Source organism: Lissotriton vulgaris, chromosome 3_1, assembly GCF_964263255.1.
Source record: "Lissotriton vulgaris chromosome 3_1, aLisVul1.2, whole genome shotgun sequence".
NCBI lineage: Eukaryota > Metazoa > Chordata > Amphibia > Caudata > Salamandridae > Lissotriton > Lissotriton vulgaris.
This window is the reverse complement of record NC_141689.1, coordinates 465,583,035-465,606,999: the sequence shown is the minus strand read 5'-3', so window position 1 is coordinate 465,606,999 and position 23,965 is coordinate 465,583,035. Positions and strand designations below refer to the sequence as shown.

Below are 23,965 nucleotides of genomic sequence, written 5' to 3'. Positions count from 1 at the left end.
GGGACCTGACCTAGAGAACAGTTCCATACTTGCGTCTGAACCACTTTGCAAAGGGGATAGTTTGTTACTATCTTTAACAGGGCGTTTATTGTTGATTTTGAATGTGTGCCAGAACTCCTGTACCTCTGTAGGAGTGGCAAAGATATGTGCCCGTCCATTTACCTCTACCCGCATCCGGGGAGGGTATAGCATTCCGTACTTCAGTCCAAGATTCCGTAGTGTTGCCTTGACTCCCAAATATTTCCGCTGTGCTTCCTGGACCATAATGATAAAGTCAGGGTATTATGTAAAGTTAGAGCCTTGCCACAGGATCTTGCCCTTTTCGTGTGATAGTCGTAGAGCAGTGTCTCGGTCTCTGAAGTTCATAACGCGGGCAATGATGGGCCGAGGTGGGCATCCTGGATTGGGACTGGGATCCAGTGACCCATGGGCGTGTTCTATCACAAAGCCCGGAGTGAAAGAGCCTCTCCCAAACACATCTATCAGTATTGTCTCCACTAAAGTGCCCATGCGTCCAGCAGCTGTAGATTCGGGAACTCCCATAATGCGAATGTTGTTTTGGCGACTGCGCGCTTCCAAATCTGCATTCTTCATTGCAACGCCTTTAAGGATACCTTCCATGCATTCCAACCTCTTTAACGACTGCCCAATGCCGTCTTCCAGGTCCGAGGTGCGGGACTCTACCACATTGAGGCGCCTGTCGTGTGCTTCGACCTTAGTCCCCAGCTCTGCCATGTGTTTATCCAGCGAATCCAATTGCACGTCCAATGCTTTTAACCCCGCCCTCATCTCCTGCAGGAGCGAACCCAACTGGCCAGTGCTGTCCTCGGACGTAGGAGCCGTTTTACCACCCTCTGTCATGTCACTGAGTTGATCTTGAGTGGCCTCTGTGACCTTTTCAAAAGGGAGCAGGGTTGGTTGGGGTCCTTGCGGCCCATGCCGCAGTTGTACCGAGAGATCAAAAACAGGGCCCCTGAGTCCAGGCCCTACACTGCTAAAGCACGGTGAATATGATAAAATGGAGTGCCAGTTGACAATTTAATTGAGCTGTGGTTCACCCAAGGGACACGCTCTCAGTTGCCCAGTGTGTGGTTAGCGCAAGGCAGTCACCGTGTCCCCAGGAGCACCGGTCAGGCCACTGTGTATACGGCCGTGGCCTATACTGTAAGGTGCGAGCGGGCCCTGTCCCTAGTTTTGGTGTTTGCGTCTGAGGGGAAACACAATGCTCAGTGAGCGAGAGGCCTAGCAGACCCCCCGCTGGTGAAGCGCCGACTCGCCTACCGTCTACCTGCCCAGCGCCTGTAAACGCGACCCGCCACTCACCATATCCGTTGTGGCCGGGGCTCGATTCCGCTCGTCCCCACTGCCGCAGCTACCGAAGTCTGTCTGCAGCGTTGGTGCCGCCATCTTGGATTTCGCTCGAGCGTTCAGGCGACTCCTTCCGATCTGCTGCCCCCAGTTACTCCAAATGGGCACTGCCAACTCCTATACGCCTCCACATCGCTCACCTGCTCTGTGCATAGTTGTGGGCTGCGCTGGAATCAGGGAAAAGGTCTGCAGTGCCACTACGGCCAGGAGAGCTCTAGTGCGGTGCAGCCATCTTGGCTCTCGGCTTGGCCACGCCCCCTGGGTTTCTCATGTTAATTGTCCTAATCATTCTATGTATGATGTTCATATTATCACTTCAAACGCTGCCTGGATATAAATACATTATAGAAAGCACACCATATCAACCTGGTCCTTAAGGCCTCTTGGTGTTAATGTGTCTAGTCGTTTAATCCAATAGATTTCACGTTGTGCAAGTGACTGGAAATTATTGTAGCCTGAACATGTCTCGATATTTGCTTACACCAAATCAAAGAATCTTAAAGAACATCTGAAGGCTACAAAAGCAATTCCAACTGAGAGTATGACTAGTATGCATTGTTTTACAACTGCAAACACTGTAACAATGTGATTTTCGGAGATACATTTTGCTTCAATCGGTAGTAGGACACGCACAGCCTGTATTCACTGAGTATCATAACCATGAACTATGAAACCATCACCAATCTCACTGATTCAAAGGCCGACACATTCGCATTCACAGATGATGATGCTGCCAAGATATGTGGTCTTATACAGGAAGAAATCTTGCCATCTGCTAACACTAGAAGCAAAGTGAGCAACATTAAACAATTAATATACTTTTTAAAGAAGGAATCTAATCAAAGACTGCATGCCAGCACGCTCGTGAGATACCATCGGGCACAAAGGATCCCTAGGGCCCTAAAGGTCCCCCTTAAACCACTACTATGCAAGAACAACTCCCGCTTTGTTGAGAAATGGTACGCCATTCTCAACAAATGCTCGTTAGACTTGATACTTCTCATAATTGAGGAACTATCGAAAGCCTTAGAAGAACCAGCTGCAGAAATAACTAACATCAAGACAGAGCTAACCAATTCCATGGAAGCAACCGACTACACCAAAATACTTGAAGACATCAACACACAGCTGAATAAATACACACAAGAAATTCAAGAGCAAAAAATACGCAAATTCAAACGTGATACGATCGATTACAAGCTCGGTGAGGTACACACTTGGGCAGAGGTGTATGCCCGCCGACGCCAACATCTTCCCTATACAGAAGCCAACACCTCTTCCTCTGAAGGTGATGCCAGATCACAAACCATACCAAGAACAGAATGGAGTAGCAGAGCATCAACAGCACCAATCACAACTCCTGCGGTACATTTTTTAGAAGAAGGCCTAAGCGAGCAGGCAGGGGAAAAACCCCATACATTCAAAAAGCTCCCGTGAAAGTCAAGAACAAAAAGGGCAGCAGGAGGAAATGAGTGATTTTGACAATCTTGTAATCAACATTTCGTCATATGATCTGTCTCAACATGAAATTTGCACCTTACAAAAAGGACAAACATTTGTACCTACGACTACAACCAATACTCTTGAATTGGAAATAAGCTTTTTCAAACTTATGAGAAACATACGACTGAGGCACGACTTTGGGAACGTTGCACAGACCACTACATCAGAAGAGGACATTCTGTTAGGACTACGTCCACGCAGAACTTTTCTCGCTCCAGTGAGTCATAAAGTGATAGATACTTTTGAGAACCAAGTCAAACATGAAATTTCCATCTTACGATTCCAACAGAACATTAAAATTCGAATTTGACGATGAAAGATCGTAGCGTTTTGAGAACACTGGCCAATAATCCTTCCATCATCTGTCAAAATGCGGACAAAGGTGGCGCCCTTGTGATTATGGACACCACCTATTACGATGAACAAGTCACACTACACGTGTCGGATTCCAACACCTATGTTCAACTTGAGGAAGACCCCACCCGAGAATTCGAATCCATACTCATGAAGATAATCCAGAGAGCAGCTGATAACGGCACTATAACTGAGAGAGTAAAGAAGTTCCTCATTCAAGAAAATCCTACGGCACCATCCCTATATATGTTGCCGAAAATACATAAACATCCCAAAAAACCTCCTTTCAGACCGATAGTGTCAACCAGAGGGAGCATCCATGAACCCCTTGGCAAGTTCTTGGACAAATATTTACAAACATCCATAATTACTACCCAGTCTTATATCCGAGACACTTCGGATTTTCTGAACAAACTGAATGCCATCACCTTACCAACTAACGATGAACCATGGCTATGCACAGTGGACGTTAAGTCCCTATATACATCCATTCCCCATGACTTGGGATTAGAGGCCATTGAACACACTCTACTCAACGCTACTCTAGATGCAGATTTACAGACTTTTCTCATGGAACTATTAATGTTCACCTTATACCACAGTTACTTTAATGGAATGAGAAGTGGTTTTTACAACTGTGCAGTACTTCCATGGGAAATTGCGCAGCGCCTGCGTATGCTAATCTTTTCATGCGACATTAAGAGGAACAACACATACTCAACCAACCTCGTTGGCAAGACCATGGTAAAGTTTTTTTGAGATTCATAGACGACATTTTTTTACTGTGGGCAGGGAGCTCTAACACATTGGAAGACTTTTTACAACATTTGAACACCATCAACGAACTTATCCAATTCACGTGGGAATATGACCAACAAACCATACACTTTTTGGATGTTGAAATTCAACTCATTGCCGGTAAATTTGAAACCAACCTTTTCCGTAAACCTACCGACAGGAATAGCATTTTACATTACCACAGTTTCCATAAACCTGCTCTTAAAAACAATCTGCCATTTTCCCAACTACTAAGGGTCAAACGTATAGTATCTGCTCCAGCTAAATGTGACCAACAAATTGACCAAATGCTGAACAGATTCAGAGATCGTGGATACCCAGATGAGATTTTAAGTTTGGCCAAATCAAGAAGTGAGTCGCTCAACAGACAAGACCTCCTAACAAGGAAACCTAGGGAACCCAACAAATGGATGGTCGTGGTATCCAAATTTTCCAAAATGAGTCACAGATTTCGTAACATGATTCTCAAACATCGGTCATTATTAAGCAGCGAACCAGACTTTATGGGTCTATTTGTTGACAAACCCATTTTTGCATACACCTGAGGCAGCAACCTGAAAGAGTTACTAACCAAACCCACGGTAAATCAATCCACAATCCAATATGCAGGTTTACAACCTTGCTACAATTGTAGCAACTGTCACAATATCATCAAAGGCAACCACTTCAATCATCCGATGAAAGTTTCCAGAATTAAGCTTAAAGTCAACGCCACGTGCAACACCACTAATGTCATCTATTTGTTGAAGTGCCCATGTGGATCCTGCTACGTGGGACACACAGAAAGGAAAATTCGCACCAGAATTCTGGAACATAAGTCAAATATTCGCACCAAAAACTTGAGATCCAGTGTTGCCACGCATTTCTGTGAAAAGAGACATAATGTGGCTCAATTGAAGTTCTTGATTCTAGAGACTGTCACACCTAACGAAGGCATATCCATCAAAACAAATTGTTACAAAGAGAACATTTTTGGATCTGCTTTCTGTGCACGATGCAGCCACACGGGCTGAATGACAGGATGGAATATCTGTGTTACCTATGATAGTGACAAGCTCTCTAATATGCTGGACAGTTTACGTTTGCAGACACACCACATATAACTAATTTTCTCCTTTTCTGTTGTTGCATTTATGCTTCTGCATTTCCTCTATACCTTGAATTCCTTGTTTTCACTTATGTGTGATTGTATCCTACTTTTTATTATTTGCACTGTCACTCCCTCAGAATCACCATTCTCTGCACCTTCCCGTTGTTAACGCACTTCAATATGGCGCCCAACCCGCTGGAACGTATTAGTCCGTTTTTTATATACATTACGGCTCGGCGTCCACTAAAACTAACATCATCAGCCCGCTTCGACACTACGCGATTCACACACCGTTACGGACACATCGTGGAAGCCCACTAACCTGCTCTGAACTGTAAGTACCGCTTAGCGGACTTTTTAATCAGGAGATTCATTCGCATTTTTACCTCGCTGAGGTACTCATGCCATACTTTATTTATTTACAGCATTACCGGCGCAAAGCCTATCAGTTGAGAACTATTTTTTATGTACTCGGATTCACCACTACCTTGTACCTTTGCACGCTGGCTTTTGCACACCAGCCCTTGTACCTTAATCTTCACTTTTCTCTACGCGGCCTTAAACGAGTACATTATTTTCAATCACCGTGACCCCTCACTTCCTCAGTGACAGCGTTTTTTGTCTCTACAACATTTTTTACGGCACTGGCATGATTCACGCGTCACCGTCGTACCCAGTTAGTTACGTGCATGTTGTAACCATCGAGTCTTTCACAACTTCATTTATCCATGACGTATGATTCAACCTTAGAACACGGATACATCATGTTAACCTGATGCACTCACAGCACCCTGAAATCACTTCATTTGTCTTTTAGCACTGGATATGTTCTTATCATTACGACCTTACTCCACTTGCATGTGCATGATCACAGACAGCATTCAGTGATTGATGCTTTATGAAGCAGATATTGAGATATTCACCTGCTAAGACCCTAATTTAAGATTTTTGTTTTTAGATACAACCCCTGATGAAGGGCAATGTTGATGCCCGAAATGCATTGGGATCACTACATATCATGTGATGGATATAATCAACGGAAATGAAACCTTGTGATTATTTGAAAAGATTGTTCTATACATTCAACAACAAAGCCTAGGTCATCGAACTGAAATGACCATTAAAGGATTTGTGTTATAAACTTTAATGAACACTTTGTGATTAATTGAGAACACTGACACAGTGCTCCTAAGCTGTGCAACGGGGGACAACCCCTACACAGGGGTTGCTTGCTAATCATAAATTTTGCATCCTCAATCAGGTGTAGTTATTAAATTCGCCACTCAGCCACCTGCGACACACACAGTGTAATACATAGCATCAAATGTCTATGTGGATTGTTATATATAGGCAAAACCGAATGGAAGATAAACATCTGCATTACCGAGCATAAGAGCATGATTCGAAACAAGAATAAAAATTCCAACTTAGTGGTTCATTGGTTAGAGTTTCAACATGTGATAGCTCAGCTAAGGTTTCAAATCATTGAGAAGGTAGAGACACGTTCAGGCTACAATGATTTTCAGTCACTTGCACAAGGTGAAATCTATTAGATTTACAGTAAGATAATGCTGTAAGACCTAGAAGAGACTGGGCCATTCCCGGGAGTCAAATGCTTTTTCCAGATCCCGCACCATAAAGCCTGATTGTGGTCAAGGGGCCTTTCCCCCATGTATACTGTTGAGTGGGCACACTGAGGCCCGGCTCATTCACCCACCCCCACAGGAGGCCCAATGTAGAGAAACTCCTAAACTTCCAGGTCCGCTGTCTTCTCCTCAACGCAGCCAGGTCAGCAGAGTCCATGATGGTGGATAACTTCCAGGTATGCTATTTTGGAACTTTAGCCTTGCAGTTCGATGCCAGAGGCCCTCCTATTGGGGTCAGAGATGATTGAGAGAGCCTGACCTGAAGTATGCTCTGCTTTTCCCAGCAAATCTCATAGTGATAGCAAACTAAGACATTCATTTGTTTCTCATGCCAGAGAAGGCCTGGGCTTGGAATGGCCATTTCCAGGCAGGTTAGGGAGACAGGAGGGTGGTTTCACATAGTTCCAGATGGCGTCAAGTAGGATTTCATGGTGCCGAAGGAGGAGGCTCATAGGGTGACTCAGACACCGCAGGGAATCAAAGAAGACAGAATGGGAGCTGTGGGCATGCAAGTGACTGTTCTGACTCGATGAAGAGCGAAGCCTCCATTATTCTGCTCGGGGTGACCCCACAAGTGGTAATGAACTGGTGTAGTACCATTTCCGGGGACTCGTGCTGTGCGGACTCTGACACTCAGTGCCCTAATTCTTCTTTAGCAGGAAGTCCAGGCTCTGGGCCCATTCTCCCCCCCCCCCCCCCCCCCCCATCTGGGATGGGGTGCACATTCTGCCGACACTGGGGCTGCTTGTTTCTTGTCCAGCTAGATCGTCCTAACACTTACCTAATGTTGGTCATCTCTAGTGCCAACACACCTCAGAATGTGCAGCATAATGCCTCTGATTCACATTACACAAATGTTTGCTGTCCCCAATGGTTTGGACAGGCTTTTTGTTTTGTTTTTGTCTGGCATTGTTTGCTTGCCAGATCGGGAGTTGTTGAAGAATGTTAAGTTATAGGCACCTGGATGGAGAGTAATATTGATGTCCCTGGTATTCCCCCTTAGAAACTGCACTCCTTTATGATTCGCAGTTGGTGTCACAGGCCACCCTTTGGCCTGCCATCGGCTTTCCCATCTGTTGGTATGACACACCCAGGTAAATATACCTCTGTGACATGGAATGTGCGGGGTGGGGACAGCGTGCAAATGCTATGGGATAAAGTTGCTGCTGTAACAGAGGGGAGTCCATATAGTTTTTATGCAGGAGACCCATCTATCTGACGAGTAGGGAGGGGGATAAACTGTGATGTAAAAGGCACAGACGGGAAACATCCTTTACGACACAACTTTTATCATGCAGTGCCTTTACAACGCAGGTTTTTCAACGCAAGTCATTACAACAAATTGCGCTGGGGGCCGCTCTAGGATTAATTTACTATCCAACACCTTCCCTACTATCCACGGGGACTGGAGTTGGAATAGTAAATTAAACTATTCACTATCCAGCACCCCCTAATGCAAGTCGTTGCAACGACTTGCGTTGAAAAACCTGCATGCATGTAAAAGCATGCATGGTAAAAGCATGCGTTGTAACAACGTCATCCGCACAGACAGTAATATAACACTACGTAATTTGCATATGCAAGGGGTGCAGTGAAATGGTGGAAATCAAATGTTGCATTTCACGTGGAAGAAGAGCACATAGACCAGCAGGGACTGTTTGTCCTACTAAAAGGCTGATTAGATGGTTTCCCACTGGTATTAGGCATTATTTAAAACCCAAATGTCAACCAGCCGGTCTTCTTGGTGTCCCTGTTGCAACATCTGGTGGACTGGGTGTGCCTACCATGGCTCCTGGGGGCAAACTTTAACTCCATATATAACATGAAGGACGGTCAATCACACCTCCCACTACTTTGTGTCCCTGCTTGTCGTCATGCCAATGCTCTGTGTTTGTGGGTATGTAATTTGGCTTCAGCAGACTACTGGAGGGTCCAGAATCCAGGAGTAAAATACCTGTTTTATTCACTCCCGCATAGACTGCATGATCGATTAGACTATATTTTCCACCCGCCATGGGCTAGGAATAATTCACCCACGCCTTATAGGGAAAATACTCACAGACCACACACCTCTGGAGGTCATGTTTTGATGGGGGGCACGTGCTGACCCCGATCCCCAGTTGGAAACTTCAGCCACAATGGCTAGAGGGTCCGATGACCCGCGATTCCCTGCAAAACGCGATTAGGGGTGCCTGCCTACGCACCACTGTAGTAGTCCAGTGAGTGCTGTTGACAGAGTTTAAGACCCTGGAGGCCTCCCTGTTATCCCTTGAGCAGACATTGGTACATCCTTCTATCACTATTACCAGGCACGCTACTCAGACCCCGGCCCACAGATGCGGAGACAATAGCTGCTTCATTTTCGAATATGTCGCATCCGATGAGACCTGCGCACCTTTTAGAAAGCCTAACTGCCAATCAATGAACAGGACATCCGGGAGGCAATCTATCACTTACCAACAGGTGAATCACTGGGTACTGGTGGCCTCCCACCCGAGTTCTACACTGCCTTTGTCGAACAATTGGTCGCTTAGCTTAAAAAACTGTACAGGCGGCCTTGGATACTGGTAGTCTCCTTAGCACAACCGATAAGGGTATAATGACATCGCTACTAAAACAGGGATGTCCGCCAGTTGCCCGTTCATCTTACCGCCTTCTAAATACCGACTATAAAATCCTGAGTAAAATTCTGCTGTTTAGACTTCTCACAGCCCTTCCCTCATTGAACCATAGTGACCAGAACGGATTCATCACGGGGAGGAGCACATCTCTGAAAATGAGGAGGTTTTTATCAAGTTATGGAAAGGCCTCTGAGGTGTGGCCGCGATCAGCATGCCTGGCCCTTGACCTCCAACAAGCGTTGCCGTATCTGTTCCAAAACCTGAGGAGATTTGGAATACCGCACCTCCTGCTTAAATGGCTCAGACTCCTGTGCGAGGCACTTGCAGCCAGGGAAAAGACAGGACAGTATATATATGGCTTCATATAAAATCTTGAGAGGTACGAGACAGGGCTGCCCACTATCTCCTAGCCTATTTGCACTCGTCATCGAACCCCTATCTATGTGGCTGAGGTGCGACAGCCGAACTTGAGGATTGCAGTTGCAAATCACCACCATGCAGTTCGCTTTATGCGGACAATATGCTAGTGTATATCATGGATGTGGAGGCTGACTTTACTCACATCTCTGGGGGGCTTGAAGGTTTGAGAAGTATCTCGGTGTCAAAAGTCAACCGAGGCATAGTCTCAGATCTTCCAGTTGAAACCTAGAGCACTGCAAAGAACGATCAGGTTTGAGTTACAGGGCCTGCACTTTGCATCCACCACCTTTTAATATTTGGGGATTAATATCTCCTAGACAGTAATCTAGGGAGAGCTGTGAGCTCTCTAAACTTCCAGATTGCATTTTAGACTACTTTGCGGAAATCCGCCCTGGGCCGCCTAGCTATTTCCAAGAGAGGTTGAACCTGGAGAAGCTAAATCTGTGGCCAGATAAGGGAGGATGGGTGGCTGTGGATGTTACTTGGCAGCCCCTCTTTAGGTGCAGACCAGATGGCTAGTTGGAATCCACCTACAAAAATCAGGATATTCAACCACTCAAATACAAGATGGGATACTGAATTTGTAGTTTCTTCTAGGGAACAGGAGCAATGACTGAACCCCGCTCCTAGTCGCTAATGCCACCGTTTTATGCACTAAAGGCTTTGGCTATACAGGTACAGCACTCCCATTTGCCACCGCTCTGCCACTGCGCGGGTTGCCTGTAGGTCTGAGGACACTTTCCATTCAAGAATGTGTGTCGTACGAGGAGGCGGGTCTCCTAAAATTGGGAGACTTACATCTGGAGGGAGTGCTTATGGACCGCCATATGCTACATGACAAGTTTGACCTCCCTCACAGACTGTTTCTTTGGTACAGAAGAATTAGAGAATACTTTCAACGGTGATGGAACATAACCCCCATTATACCTCCAACTAATGCCCTGCTTCACGGACTACTCACCATGGTGCATGGCCGGGGACTAATAGCCTTGCTGTAGACTAATATCATGGCTATATAGAGCAATTTGGGAGCACACCAGCATATCGCTGAAGCCCCTCAGCGAGTCATAGGAGGACATTTTATGACAAAGAAGAAAAGGCCCAGGAATATCCCCAAAAAGGTCTCCCCAGTGCAAACCTTTGCTTCATGCAGCTAAACATTCACAATAGACTTATCTAAAGCCTGAGAAAATAGATAGCCTCTTACCGGGGGTACACACTGATTGCGTGTGCTGACATTATTCCTAGCAAACTTTCAGGATGTTGTGGGACTGTCCTTTTCTTAGGTACTATTGGGGTAACGGACCAAAATCGATCATTATTGTAGTCTGTCTGATAAGCACCTCTTTGACCCCTCCAGAACTAAGGTAACAACGAGGTTCTCCAATCTCCATTTCTCCTGGCTAAGTGATGCATCATCATGAGATGGAACTCAGCATTCCCACTGTCAAGTGAGATCTGGCACACAGAATACCAGTGTTGGGCTGAAGTGAAAGGCAGAGCGATTCACAGGGAGTAGAACAGTGGTCTGCGTGGTTGTACCATAGCTGATCAATGGGTACTTGCTAGTAACAAACATGAAGATGGGGATAAAAGACCTAGATGTCCTGTACAATACGGAGAAACATCATTTGGAAGACACTGATACTTCACTCACATCAAGCTAGATATGGTAGAAGAAGACTATTCCCCTATAAAAATATGTCTCACTGATGCAGTGGTGGCCACAACCTCCTGCACATACAGCCAAAGATACATGGACTCGGAAAGGGATTGCTTTCAGCTTGTTGCTCCAGGTAATTTGGGGAGAAAGGGAGTGGAGAGTTACATCGGGTATATCATGGTATACTAGCCAGAGTTCTTTGAGTAGACACTGTACACTATCTGTGCATTATGCATCTTCCAATGAATGTATGGCTGAAAGGCAATTTATACTGCTCTTTTACAGGATGTATATGGCATTTGTGTGTATATGTTACCGGAAGCTTTTTGCAAAAGCCCAATAAAGTTTATTTAAATAAATGCGTTGATAAATTATTGCCTTAATACTTACAAACATGCTTAGAAATATGTTTTACATTTTGTAAATATATAATTTTATTGAGTATGACTTTGTAGTCTCTTTTGACTTTTTCAGGGAAGAGACGGCTATTCAATGTTTCCAAGTTGCCCAAGAATGTTTAATGTGGAAACTGCACAGATATTATCCACTATTGTCATAAATCATTTTGAATCAGTTAAAATTGCACAAGGAATCAAAAAGTGCATCTCAGGCCATCGAATGAGCTTAATTACGGTATCAAAACATGCATCAGTCACAGGTTATTCTTTTCAAATTAAAAATATGACCACGTTTCCTTGCTTTTTGCTCTTAGTAATTCTGTAATTGCTTTGGCTATTCTTATTTCCTTATTCTGTTATAATCAAATGTTCTACAATGGTGCCCCTCTCCATGAGTATTTTGAAAATCTTATGGAGCGATTGTGATCTCTGTTTAAACTTTTGACAATTTGGCAGATGACAGGCATATTTTTTCAAGTTCAAAGTTTATTGTGTGATTACTTAAAATCATTACAATTTACGAAGAAATAAAATATCATGAAATGCTCAACGAAAATAGTCACTGAACCATAACAATCAATGTTCACGAGGCAGTGCCAGACAACATGTGATTAATAAAATACCAACAGTATAAAATGTAATACACAAATGGGTCTTGGGCTAAAGTGCTGACTGCTATACCGCAGGCGACAGTTCGTCTGAATTCTTCAAGTATCATGTTAGTGCTTCCTGAACAGACACGGATGTCTTTCTGAGTGCCATATACATTATAGGAATTCTTAAACAGCAGCCGTCAGCGTTCGCTGCTTAGTCAGAACAGTTAATCTGAAGATGTTGCAGAAACTCAAGCCATTTATTTAAAGTGCTGAAGTGCCTTGAAGAATTGGGCCTGTAAAGTGTAAGCTACCACAATGATGCCTACGTCTATCTGTATTTAAAAACTTTAAAACAGGAAGTTCAGAGCATTTGGAAGTTAATAAAAATGTTAGTCATACTTCAAGATCCTGCTGTAAGCTTTATTCAGTTTAAAAGTTGTACCTGGGACCCTTGGATATGTGAATGTATAAAGGGCAACAGACCATTCCGCGTTCCTGAAGCTGGTCTATCTTCCAGTTTTTCTCAGAGTCTGCTTGCCGCAGACGTTTCCTTAGTTCCGCGAAATATTTTACGCCCTGTCAGGACAAAATGATTGAGGAACCTTCCATCTTGCTTATCACAGCTTGCCTGCGTGTGCGGATGTTCAACTCGTTAAAAATGGGTTTTAAAAGCAATTTCCTCAAATCCTTGACTGCAGGGAATGCGCATAACAAATGAGTTATTGTTTCGTTAGGGTAGCCACATAATCAACATTGTGCTGCTTGGTCTTTACTTTTCCACGATGGCTGTAGGTCGTTTGGGTCGTGCATTCCTGAGCGATGACGAGTGAAGCTCTTTTTTATCTCAGTGCTGAAATGCGCTGATAGATAAGCTTGAGGCTTTATATGAGTGTAGGAATTAATCACTGTCCATGTGTCGTTTGGACAATGTTTTTTTGTCTTCCAAGAGAGATTTTTTCTTTGCTGAATTGTTACTGGATTTTTTAAAGTTTACCTGTTCTACCCTGCTGTCCCATACTGGTTGGATATTGAGTTTGGTCAAGGGTTTTCTTAGATTGGCTCCCCATGTATTTGATGTTTCTTGATCCATCTGGCCTTTGATCTCTTCCAAGCATAAACTGTTCAATGTGCCCAGCTCAGATGATCTAAATTTATGGCACAGCTTCACAAAGGAATTCATGCCCCGGAATTTCTGATTCTGGAGGCAAAATTCCAGCCGTACCTGTATGAGGGATGTGGACTTAGGGAGATTGAAAACTGCCTTATCTACCTTTGACTGGAGCTCATTTAATAATTCAGACTCCTTTCCACACCATGTCTCTAGACCATATGACAGGGTTTGAGCTGTCATCACTTTTAAAAGGTGGTTGTTGGCCGGGCAGCTCAGTTTTTGTTTCAGTAGTCTGTGGGGGAAGATTAACAATTGAGCTTTAGCTCTTAAATCCATTTTTTTGTTCCTTATGGGAAGTTCCCCGCCCCAGTTTTAGGCCAAGATATTTATAGGATGCTTGCTCTTCAATTGGCATCCCTTTAACATACCATTTAAACTTAGGTTTTTTTAGGGTCCACTAGGCGTACCACCTTGGTTTTCTTTTTGTTCAACTCAAGGTTTTCCTGGTCAAGGTAAATTGCTAGGTTGTTTATTGCTCGTTGCAGGCCAATCGGACTTCGACTCAACACCACAATGTCGTCTGTGTACTGTAAAAAGGGAATTTGTTCTTTGATCAAATTTGGCGGGTGACACTTGGCCGATTGCATGTGATTTGTTATGTCTGCGAGAAACAGATTGAATAGGCTTGGAGCCAGGACGCAGCCTTGTTTAAGGCTGTGCTCTGTTTTTATCCTGGCTGTTAACCTACTCCCGTCACCTAATTTTAATCTTGCCAAGGTTTCGCTAAATAGAGTGATCATTGCTTCCAGTAATTTGCTCAGTAACCCCCAGGTTTTTAGTTTTTCGCAAACTTGGTTTCTGGTCACTCTATCGAATGCTGATTTCAGGTCGATAAAGCATGCATATAGTCGAGTTTTCCTTTTTGCTGCTTTTTCTATTAAGAGTGCCAGAATTGCAGGGGCGTGGCCACGGAGGGGACCAAGATGGCTGCCTCTGAGTGAAGCTCCGCTGTCCGGGCTCCCAACATCGCGGATTAACATGTAATCCGTCGCCATTCTGCCTGCAACGCGACTCCATCCGACAGTGATGACCTTCCCGCACCCCCTGGTGGCTACGACCTCTGTGGGGATGGCATTTGCGGAGTGCTTGATGGAGGAGATCGCTTGAGGCGCCCCTGCTTGCCTTGTGGGCTCCCGTATTTCGCTCACTGCCTGCCTCACTCCCCCACTGCCTGCCTGGTTGGTGACGCGCCACGGGGGCGCCGGGCTGCCGGGAAGGGTTGGAGGCCTGTGGACCTTTGGAGCGTCCCGGAGCCGGGGTCTCAGGTGGCGGGCCCGCCGGTCGGGCTTGTGGCTGGGCGGGGTGGGTTGTGGGCGGCAGGGGCATCTGGTGGCACCCCCGCTGGTTGTGTGGCGGCCCCGTCTGTGCACTGAGCGTTTTTTGCCCCCCCCCCTGTTGAAAATTTCAGTGGCGACGCCGCTGCTGCGGGGGAATCATCAAGCCTGGCCCTCCCTGGTGGGAATATGGTCTAGGGTGGACGCTGGCTGTGGCTGCAGCGGACGTGGTGTCAGCCGGAGGCTGGAGGATCACCCATCCCGCCATGTGCTGCCCAGTAAGGAGGTTGCTGGTGTCTGCAGCGGCCACTTTGTTGCTGGTTCTGGCTTGTGGCACTCATTACGTCATGCTTTGCGAACAACCACTTATTGGGGACTCCTGCCTCACTGCCCGGGCTGTGTTACCATTTCTTCGCACTTCACTGTCGCCTTTGCTTTGATCATGGGGAAAAAAGATCCTAACCAGCGCAAACTTAGTTTTGACAAGTCATCCCTCCTCACATCAGACGCTCCACCTGGCTCATCTGTGGGGGCTACTGGATCTCCTGAGCGTGAAGACACAACTTCCTTAGTTACCGCCATGCTAGGCGAAATGTGTGCGGGTTTTAAATCACTCGACAGTCGCTTTGATAGTCTTGAGCAAAAGCTGGCAGATAAGGGAACCAAAGTCCAGGCCCATGATCGCCGCCTTGACGTGGTGGAGTCCAGAGTTTCGGATATTGAGGACAATGCCACAAAATCACTAAAACGATTAGAACGCGTCGAAAAGATACTTAAGGAGGTGGCCATAAAGAATGAGGATTTAGAAGCGCGTAGCCAACGCAACAACATTCGTATCATTGGCGTGGCGGAGACGACCGCAACGGGTCACATGGACACTTTTGTGGAGCAATTACTCATCCACTTGTTTGGCAGAGACGTATTCACGCATGGCTTTGTGGTGGAACGCGCCCATAGGTCACTGGGGCCTCGGCCTCGCCCTGGGCAAACACCCCGCCCGATCATTGCCAGGCTCATGAACTTTTGCGCCCGGGACGCTGCCCTGCGTGCAGCGTGTGAAAAGGGGGAGATTCATTGGCAGGGCAGCACCTTGTCCTTTTTTCCGTACTTCACGCTGATTGTTCAAGAGGCGCGGCGCAAGTTTGCTGGAGTCAAGGCGACCCTTCGTAATATGGGACTTAATTTCGGCATGATATATCCAGCGAGATTGGGAGTGGATGTGGCCGGTAGATTCCGCATTTTTGACACTCCCACAGAGGCTAAGGAGTTCTGCCAGAATTATAGAAGACAGGGGTCCCAATCGGCCACTGATACTGAGGCCCAGTCCCCATCGTACAGCGGTTCGCAGAACAGTGTTGATCTCTTTGCGGATCCGGGAAACGGATAATAACTTGTCACGACATATCCTTTTGTATTTCTCCTTGTGTTGCAGGACTTGATATTAGTTCTCTTTGATACTTCTGCTATGCATTGTTTTACCTTTGATGTTTGGGAAGTCTGCACGGTGTGGCGTTGTTCCCCCCCATGGCGAATGCCCTTGTGCCTTTATTCTTTTGGGTTTTTTTTTATGGTCCATCGGTCAGTTTATTGGACACTAGCATGGACATTCTTAAGTTCTAAAGTCCGTCCATATCGGGTTTGCCTCTATGGGGATATTAGAAGGCTGGGTGGTGGGTGGGGGGCGGGCATTCTGGTTGCTCACACTGTTGACACGGATGGAGCTCACCAAGCCAATGTGGGCCTACCCCTAAGCTTACCAGACGATACCGTTATAGACAGCAGTTTAGAGGAAATTTTGGATCTAAGTGGTGAAGTAGATAATCATGTCAGAAGCAACGAGGATAGGAACAGCTTAAACATGGTAAATAACAACATCTTTGAAATGTTAAAAATCCTCCTTGAACCCATTGAGGTTAGGCTACGTTGCTTAGAAACCATCTTAAAAAACATCCATAAAGACATAAGTGCCCCCAGTTTCAGTTTGGATAACAAGATAACCCCCGCTAAGAAGGTCACGAATAAGCCTTCCATAGTTGACAAAAACATCTCTACCATCAATAAAAATGTGCCCAGCAATCCCACTAATACCACCATTTCAGGAGGCACTACTTCAAAAACCCCTGACTCAAAACAGACACCTAATCCTGTTAAATCTAAGGCAACCCCCCAGGTCAAGTTTAAAGACCCCACACCCCCAACCCCGAGGCCCCAAAAGAAAAGAGAGAACCACGGAGAAACATCCACCTTCCCCCGGATGCATGCTCCTACGTTGTGATCTTGTCCGGGGTCACTGAACTTGCACCAACTGAAACAGAGTCCTACCAAACCCTAAAAAATAAGGTATGTCACTGGCTGTCCAAAAATCACCCACTACCGCCCGACATGCCCAGTAACATCCTAATGGTGGAGAGAACTCCTTGGGTTGGAGGCAACAGGAAAAACCTACAAGGTGACTGCGTTGTGGTCACCTTTGAGAACCCACAGGTAGTAAATCACATCTGTGCCGGCATACCGCGCTATCAGGCGAGCACGATCACCGCCAGGCCTCTCTCCTACTTCTATGCTCAGGGGAATCAACCCGATAGAAGATGGAGTTGGTTAAAGGGCCCCCAGGAACATAAAAACAGACAGAAGTTCAATCCCCCATGGGAGGCTCAACCCCGTGGCTGGGAGGAGGGTGGTGAGGACGGGTGGAACGTGGTCAAGAGAAGAAGGGCTAGACCTTTCCAGGGTGGGTTTGCTGCAGGGCCCCAAAATAACCACCCACATTATGATTATCACTATGTGAACGGGCAAGAAAACTACTTTAATGTCCCAACGTTCAATCATTATGATTACCCGTCATTTATGGATTGGGTAGATTGACAAATATTGGGCTCCTCCACTAAACAACTGCTAAATGCCCCATACACTTCTCCACAGAGCAGTCAGCCTACACAGAATTAAACCCTGAGCTAAGTACTGAGCCAACGTTAACTATAGGTCAGGGTACTGAGGGAGGGACAGCTCTGTGTGTGACTGAGGGGAATGAATGGAAAGGGGCGACCACTCGGTCCCCCCGAACGTATGGTAGGGTGCCCTGATCCCCCCGGGAAACCATTTTTGGCGGGAGGCGGGTCTCGGCTGGTATGCCCGAAGCGGCGTAGCCGGGGCGCGCCTTTTCCCGCCCGAGAGGGGTTGTCCTAGACACCTACACTGTTGGCCACGCCCCGTAGGCGGATCGGAGGAGGGTACACGCCCTCCCAAGGAAGAATAAAAGGAGCAACAATCCAAGGAAGCATCCTCTTGTTCCTGTGCTTGGAAGCTGCACCTCCTCGTTGCACGTGAGCCCTAGACGGAACAAGGAGCCAATTTTGAGAACGTTGTAATTTTTGTGCTTCTCTTTGCAGTGATTCCGAATCTTTGGATCTAGGACTTCGTCGGGCAGCAAGTGTCGAACATCCGAGAACGATGCCTGGCAAAAGGGTCGGAAAGAAGGTCGGGACCGAACAGATGCTTCGCATGCTTGGTGAAAGCATGGCGAACATGAAAAAACAGATGGCGGCAATGAATGGGACGGGGAGACCGAAGAAAGTCATCGGACCAGCATTGCCGGGAGTAGTCCCTACCGGGAGAGGTAAAAGGGCCAGGAATAGGGCGACAGGGGGGGAGGCTCCAGTTCCCGAGTCACCTCCGGCGAGCCCGGTCAGTCCGGTTGAGGCCCCAGCTCCGATCCCGAACGCTGGACAGCCGATCCCGGTGGTAGTTACACCCGTTAACGAGGGGGATATGCCTCCCGAGTTGGCCGCACAGTTAGCGGCGTGGTTAGGCAAGAACACCGAGGGTGCTGTGGCGCCAGGAGACACGGCCGAGGAGGCCAAGTTACTAATGATATGAACAAGGTGGGTTTGATGCACAGCTGGTTATGGTAGATTTATTCAGGCTAAATGTACTTTATTCCGGTTTGTTGGTGCTCAATTAGGAGGCGTCGAGAGCCCCACGACGTCTAGAAAACTTGCAAAGGAAGTGAGACCAGATGGTATCTGGTGTCATCCCTAATTGGCACACATTTAGGTTATGTTCCCCTGGATCAGAAAAACACTTTCATTCAATGTTCATTTAGATCTTGGTTTATTTAAAGGTTGTACATGATTTACGTAGTATTTTCTATGATTTTGAATCAAAGTTCATCAAATTATTTCATTTTTCAACATCAGGCAAATATCAAGGCGTGTCCAATGCATTTCGGGCACTAACATAATGTGCCCTTCATCAGGGAAATGACACTACAAATGAAGATAAAACAAAATATCAATAATGCTGATCTTAACTCATTGTCATTACAATATGTTACATTCACATAATTAAACGTGCAAAAAACATGTTTATCCTAAAACGTGTATGTCATGCATTTAAAAAAACAGTTGGTGACATTGTGCAAGGTAGTTGGGGTTTGTGCTGAGGGTTTGTAAAAAAATGGTTCTCTTAGTACTCACATGCCTGTCATGTCGGTATAGCGGTTAATCTGTAAAAGTATACTTTTACAGATTAACCGCTATACCGACATGACAGGCATGTGAGTACTAAGAGAACCATTTTTTGGTTGGGTTTGGTTTGTTGTGCTGAGGGTTTGTAAAAAAATGGTTCTCTTAGTACTCACATGCCTGTCATGTCGGTATAGCGGTTAATCTGTAAAAGTATACTTTTACAGATTAACCGCTATACCGACATGACAGGCATGTGAGTACTAAGAGAACCATTTTTTCACAAACCCTCAGCACAAACCCCAACTACCTTGCACAATGTCACCAACTGTTTTTTTAAATGCATGACATACACGTTTTAGGATAAACATGTTTTTTGCACGTTTAATTATGTGAATGTAACATATTGTAATGACAATGAGTTAAGATCAGCATTATTGATATTTTGTTTTATCTTCATTTGTAGTGTCATTTCCCTGATGAAGGGCACATTATGTTAGTGCCCGAAATGCATTGGACACGCCTTGATATTTGCCTGATGTTGAAAAATGAAATAATTTGATGAACTTTGATTCAAAATCATAGAAAATACTACGTAAATCATGTACAACCTTTAAATAAACCAAGATCTAAATGAACATTGAATGAAAGTGTTTTTCTGATCCAGGGGAACATAACCTAAATGTGTGCCAATTAGGGATGACACCAGATACCATCTGGTCTCACTTCCTTTGCAAGTTACTAATGAAGCAGTTGCGGCAATCGAGAGATGCTGCGAAGGCACCTTGTCCTCTTGTTTCCCCCCAGGTTCCCTTGGAACAACCGGCGTCGGGCGTTGGAACGACAACAACTGCAGGTCCAGCTACTGACTCGGGTAAGCAGCCGTTGCCAATGGCGAGGGAGGGATCGTTACCCTCAAGGAGGGAAAAAGTAGTCCAAAGTAGTCCAACATATCCCGTTGGCCACGAAAGAAATGATCTGGGCTGATAAATATGTGAATATGTTTTCCCTGTTGACTGACCACCATGAGATAGAGCACGTTAAAAGTCAGAAGGAGTTGTTACATCCGAGTATATGGCGTGCAAAGATGGCGGGTTTCAGGGTGGATGAGACAATCGCTAATTGGGCCAGGGCGTTTGGAATGTTCACTGCGATCATGGGGGAACGTAGGCCCGAGGTATTGTCTGAATTGGCGTGTTACCAGACACGTATAATGGAATTTTATGAAACGTATGAAGGCAATCAACGGTTGGGTTATGATAACAAGTTTCGTAAGGCCAAGGAGCACGACTCATCTCTGACGTGGGATTGTTTCGACTCCATTTCCTGGCAGAAGCAGGTCATGCCGAACACAACGAAGTCATCTTCATTTGGTGGGAATGGGGCGGAGCCCACCCGCCATTATTCGCCGGCACCCTTTCGGGCGGGCGCCAGCAGTGATCAACACTCAAGGAGTAATAGGAACTCGGGTAGAAAAGGGGTCTGTTGGAGTTTTAACAGAGGCAAGTGCACGAGGCCACAAGGGTCATGCAAGTTCAGGCATGAGTGTGCAGGGTGTGGACAGTCTTCACACCCCGAGAGTTCGTGCAGAGCCAAGAATGGTGATACAGGGGGTAGAGGAGGGGCCAAACAGGTCTAATATCGACCGAGGGGCACCGCTACCTACTCCCGTAGACATCATGGCTTTGATCCCTTGGCTAAACGAATACCCTGATTATGTCTCCGCTGGGGTGTTGCGAGACGGTTTCTCATATGGTTTCCGCATCCCGGCGGGGGATTTTCGTGGGGAATCACAGTGTAAGAACCAACTGTCGGTTCAGCAAAATACGGCGGTAGTACAGGCAAAGATTGCGAAGGAGGTGGCCCGAGGTCGGGTCGCTGGACCGTATGGGCACCCGCCGGTCACTAATTTTATTTGTTCACCGTTGGGAGTAGTCCCCAAGAAGGACCCAGGTGAGTTTAGGTTAATCCATAACTTGTCCGCTCCTAGGGGTCTTTCGGTGAATGATGCGATTGACCCGGGAGTTTGTACAGTACGGTACGCCTCCTTCGATGAGGCTGTCGCCATGTTGAATCGCCTGGGGCCCGGAGCGCTGATGGCGAAATCTGATATTGAATCAGCGTTCCGGTTGCTCCCGGTACACCCACAGGATCAGCGGTTGTTAGGTTTTGTGTTTCAGGGACGCTACTACATGGACAAATGTATGCCAATGGGTTGCTCCATCTCTTGTGCGTATTTCGAAAAATTCAGTACCTTTTTGCAATGGGCGTTCACCAGAGCCACGGGCTTTACGCAGGTTATGCATTATCTTGATGATTTTCTGTTTCTGGGGTCAGCCGGGGACACAGATTGTGCACAGGCTTTAATGGAATTTTGCAATCTCATGAAACGATTTGGCGTGCCACTGGCACCAGGGAAGACAGTGGGGCCATCCACCTCACTCGAGTTTCTGGGAATTGAGCTCGACTCTGTGGAGGGGTGCTTCCGTTTGCCCAAGGAGAAGGTAATGAAATTTAAGGCTTCGCTCGAGATATGCATCGGCGAGAAAAAGGTAACCCTCCATCAGTTGCAACAAACAGTGGGTCAGCTTAACTTTGCCCTTAGAGTGATTCCGATGGCTCGCCCCTTTTCCCGCTCTATTGCACAAGCCATGGTCGGTCTCAAAGAAGGGCACCACCGCACACAGCTGTCAGCTGAGGTTCGCCAGGATATGCGCATATGGTTGGCATTTCTGGCGGATTTCAACGGCCGGGTCGTGTGGAGTAAGCCGCCAGCTTCCTCGGAGGAGCTGGGCTTATGGACTGACTCGGCGGGAGTGCAGGATTTGGCGCCATCTTTGGTAATCAATGGTCGGCGAGAACGTGGCCGACGTGGTGGCACGATAGTGGACTCACAGGGAACATTGGGTTTCTTGAGCTGTTCCCCATTCTAGTGGCCTTGAAAACATGGCCAGAGGGGTTTCGTGATCGCACAGTGGTGTTCTGGTCTGATAACATGACCGTGGTTGAATGTATCAATAATCAGGCAGCACACTGCAGATGGATTTTGAGATTGCTTAAAGAAATTGTTCTACTGTGTATGAGACTAAACGTCCACTTTAGGGCAAGACACGTGCCTGGTGTGCTGAATCAGGCGGCTGATGCACTCTCTCGTTCCCACATGCAGGCCTTCAGGGGTTATCTGCCCTCTGCGGACTTGGGGGCGGCACCATTTCCCGAAGCTCTCTGGTCACTCGGTGCCCCGGATTACAAGACCTCGTGGGAGCGAGTCTAGCACCCAGGACAATGAAGGCATACGAAGGGGCGTTCCGTTCCTATTGGTCTTTTTTGGGTCCAGCTGGGGGGGCGCAATGGGGGCAGGAGGAGTATGTCCTGAAGTTTCTCGTATCACTACATCAGGCAGGCAGATCAGTGGCAACAGCCAATAGGCACCGGGCCGCCATTTCCTTCATGGCACGGGCTCATGGTATCCAGGACCCCACATCGTCCTTTCTCGTAAAGAAGGCACTGCGTGGGTGGCAACGCCTTGAGGGTCGTAAAGTGGACGAGAGGCGCCCGATTGGGCTAGCAAGGTTGTCCCTGTTAATGTCCGTACTCCCTGCAACATGTTCATCTCAGTCAGAGACAGTGCTGTTCCGGGCCGCTTTTGCATTAGCATTCTATGGGGCTATGCGGGTAAGCGAACTGGTAGCAAGGAACAAGCAGGATACGGGGGGAGGTCTGTGTCGAGAACACATTCAAATCAAGGGTGATACAATGGTAGTCACAATAGCCAGGTCCAAGACCGATCAGGGAGCGATCGGGGACAGTGTGGTGGTCCAGCGCAGTCCAGGGTCCCCCATGTGCCCGGTAAAATGCGTGGAGGAATATTTAGCGCAGAGGGCAGCATCATGGGGGGGAAGCTTGCTGAGACACACCAACGCCACCCCACTGACTAGGTTTCAGTTTCAGCGGGTTTTAACAATGGCAATCGCGGCAGCGGGCGTGAACCCGAGCGATTTTGGGACCCATTCCTTCCGGATAGGGGCTGCTACAGAGGCTACAGCCAGGGGTCTGAGTGTTGAAAAGGTGAAACAATTGGGGCGTTGGTCCTCGAACTGTTATAAAAGGTATGTGCGGTTGCACATGTTGTGAAGCTAATGTCATGCACTCACGCTTCTTGTTTTCTGTTTGGTTTGCAGTTTCGCGAGCAGGCTTTGCGGGGCGGACTGTGCAGTTGACCCGACACCTGGGGACCAGCGGTCAAAGATCACCGGCTGAGGGAAGAGTGGTGTGGGTCGTTGGCCACTCATACGTGAGGCGCGCCGCAGACGTATTCAAAGCAGGTGACATGATTCATGTGGCTGGGGAATACGGGTACAGGGTGACCTTCGACGGAAGGGGCAGGCTCTGTATTGACCAGTTTCAAAGTTTTATGGAGGGACTGTTAGGGCGGACAAGGTCACCGCCGTCTGTAATCATAGTGCATCTTGGGGGCAATGATTTGGTGACCATGGGCCGACGAGTACTTCTCGAGTTAATTTTATCCACAGTGAGTTGGTTGGCGAGAAGGGTTCCGGGGTGCACGATTGCATGGTCACACATGATTCCTCGGAAGGTG

The 23,965-nt window shown here is 46.9% G+C and overlaps 1 protein-coding gene across 1 annotated transcript in view; it reads left to right on the top strand.

The window, feature by feature from the left end:
- LOC147726626 (5'-nucleotidase-like) overlaps nucleotides 1-23,965 on the top strand; it is a 1,080,701-nt gene that overhangs the window by 910,765 nt on the left and 145,971 nt on the right. The window contains exon 7 of the mRNA XM_086962959.1: nucleotides 11,938-12,121. Within this exon, the coding sequence (XP_086819085.1) occupies nucleotides 11,938-12,121 (184 nt within the window). The remainder of the gene's footprint in view (nucleotides 1-11,937; nucleotides 12,122-23,965) is intronic.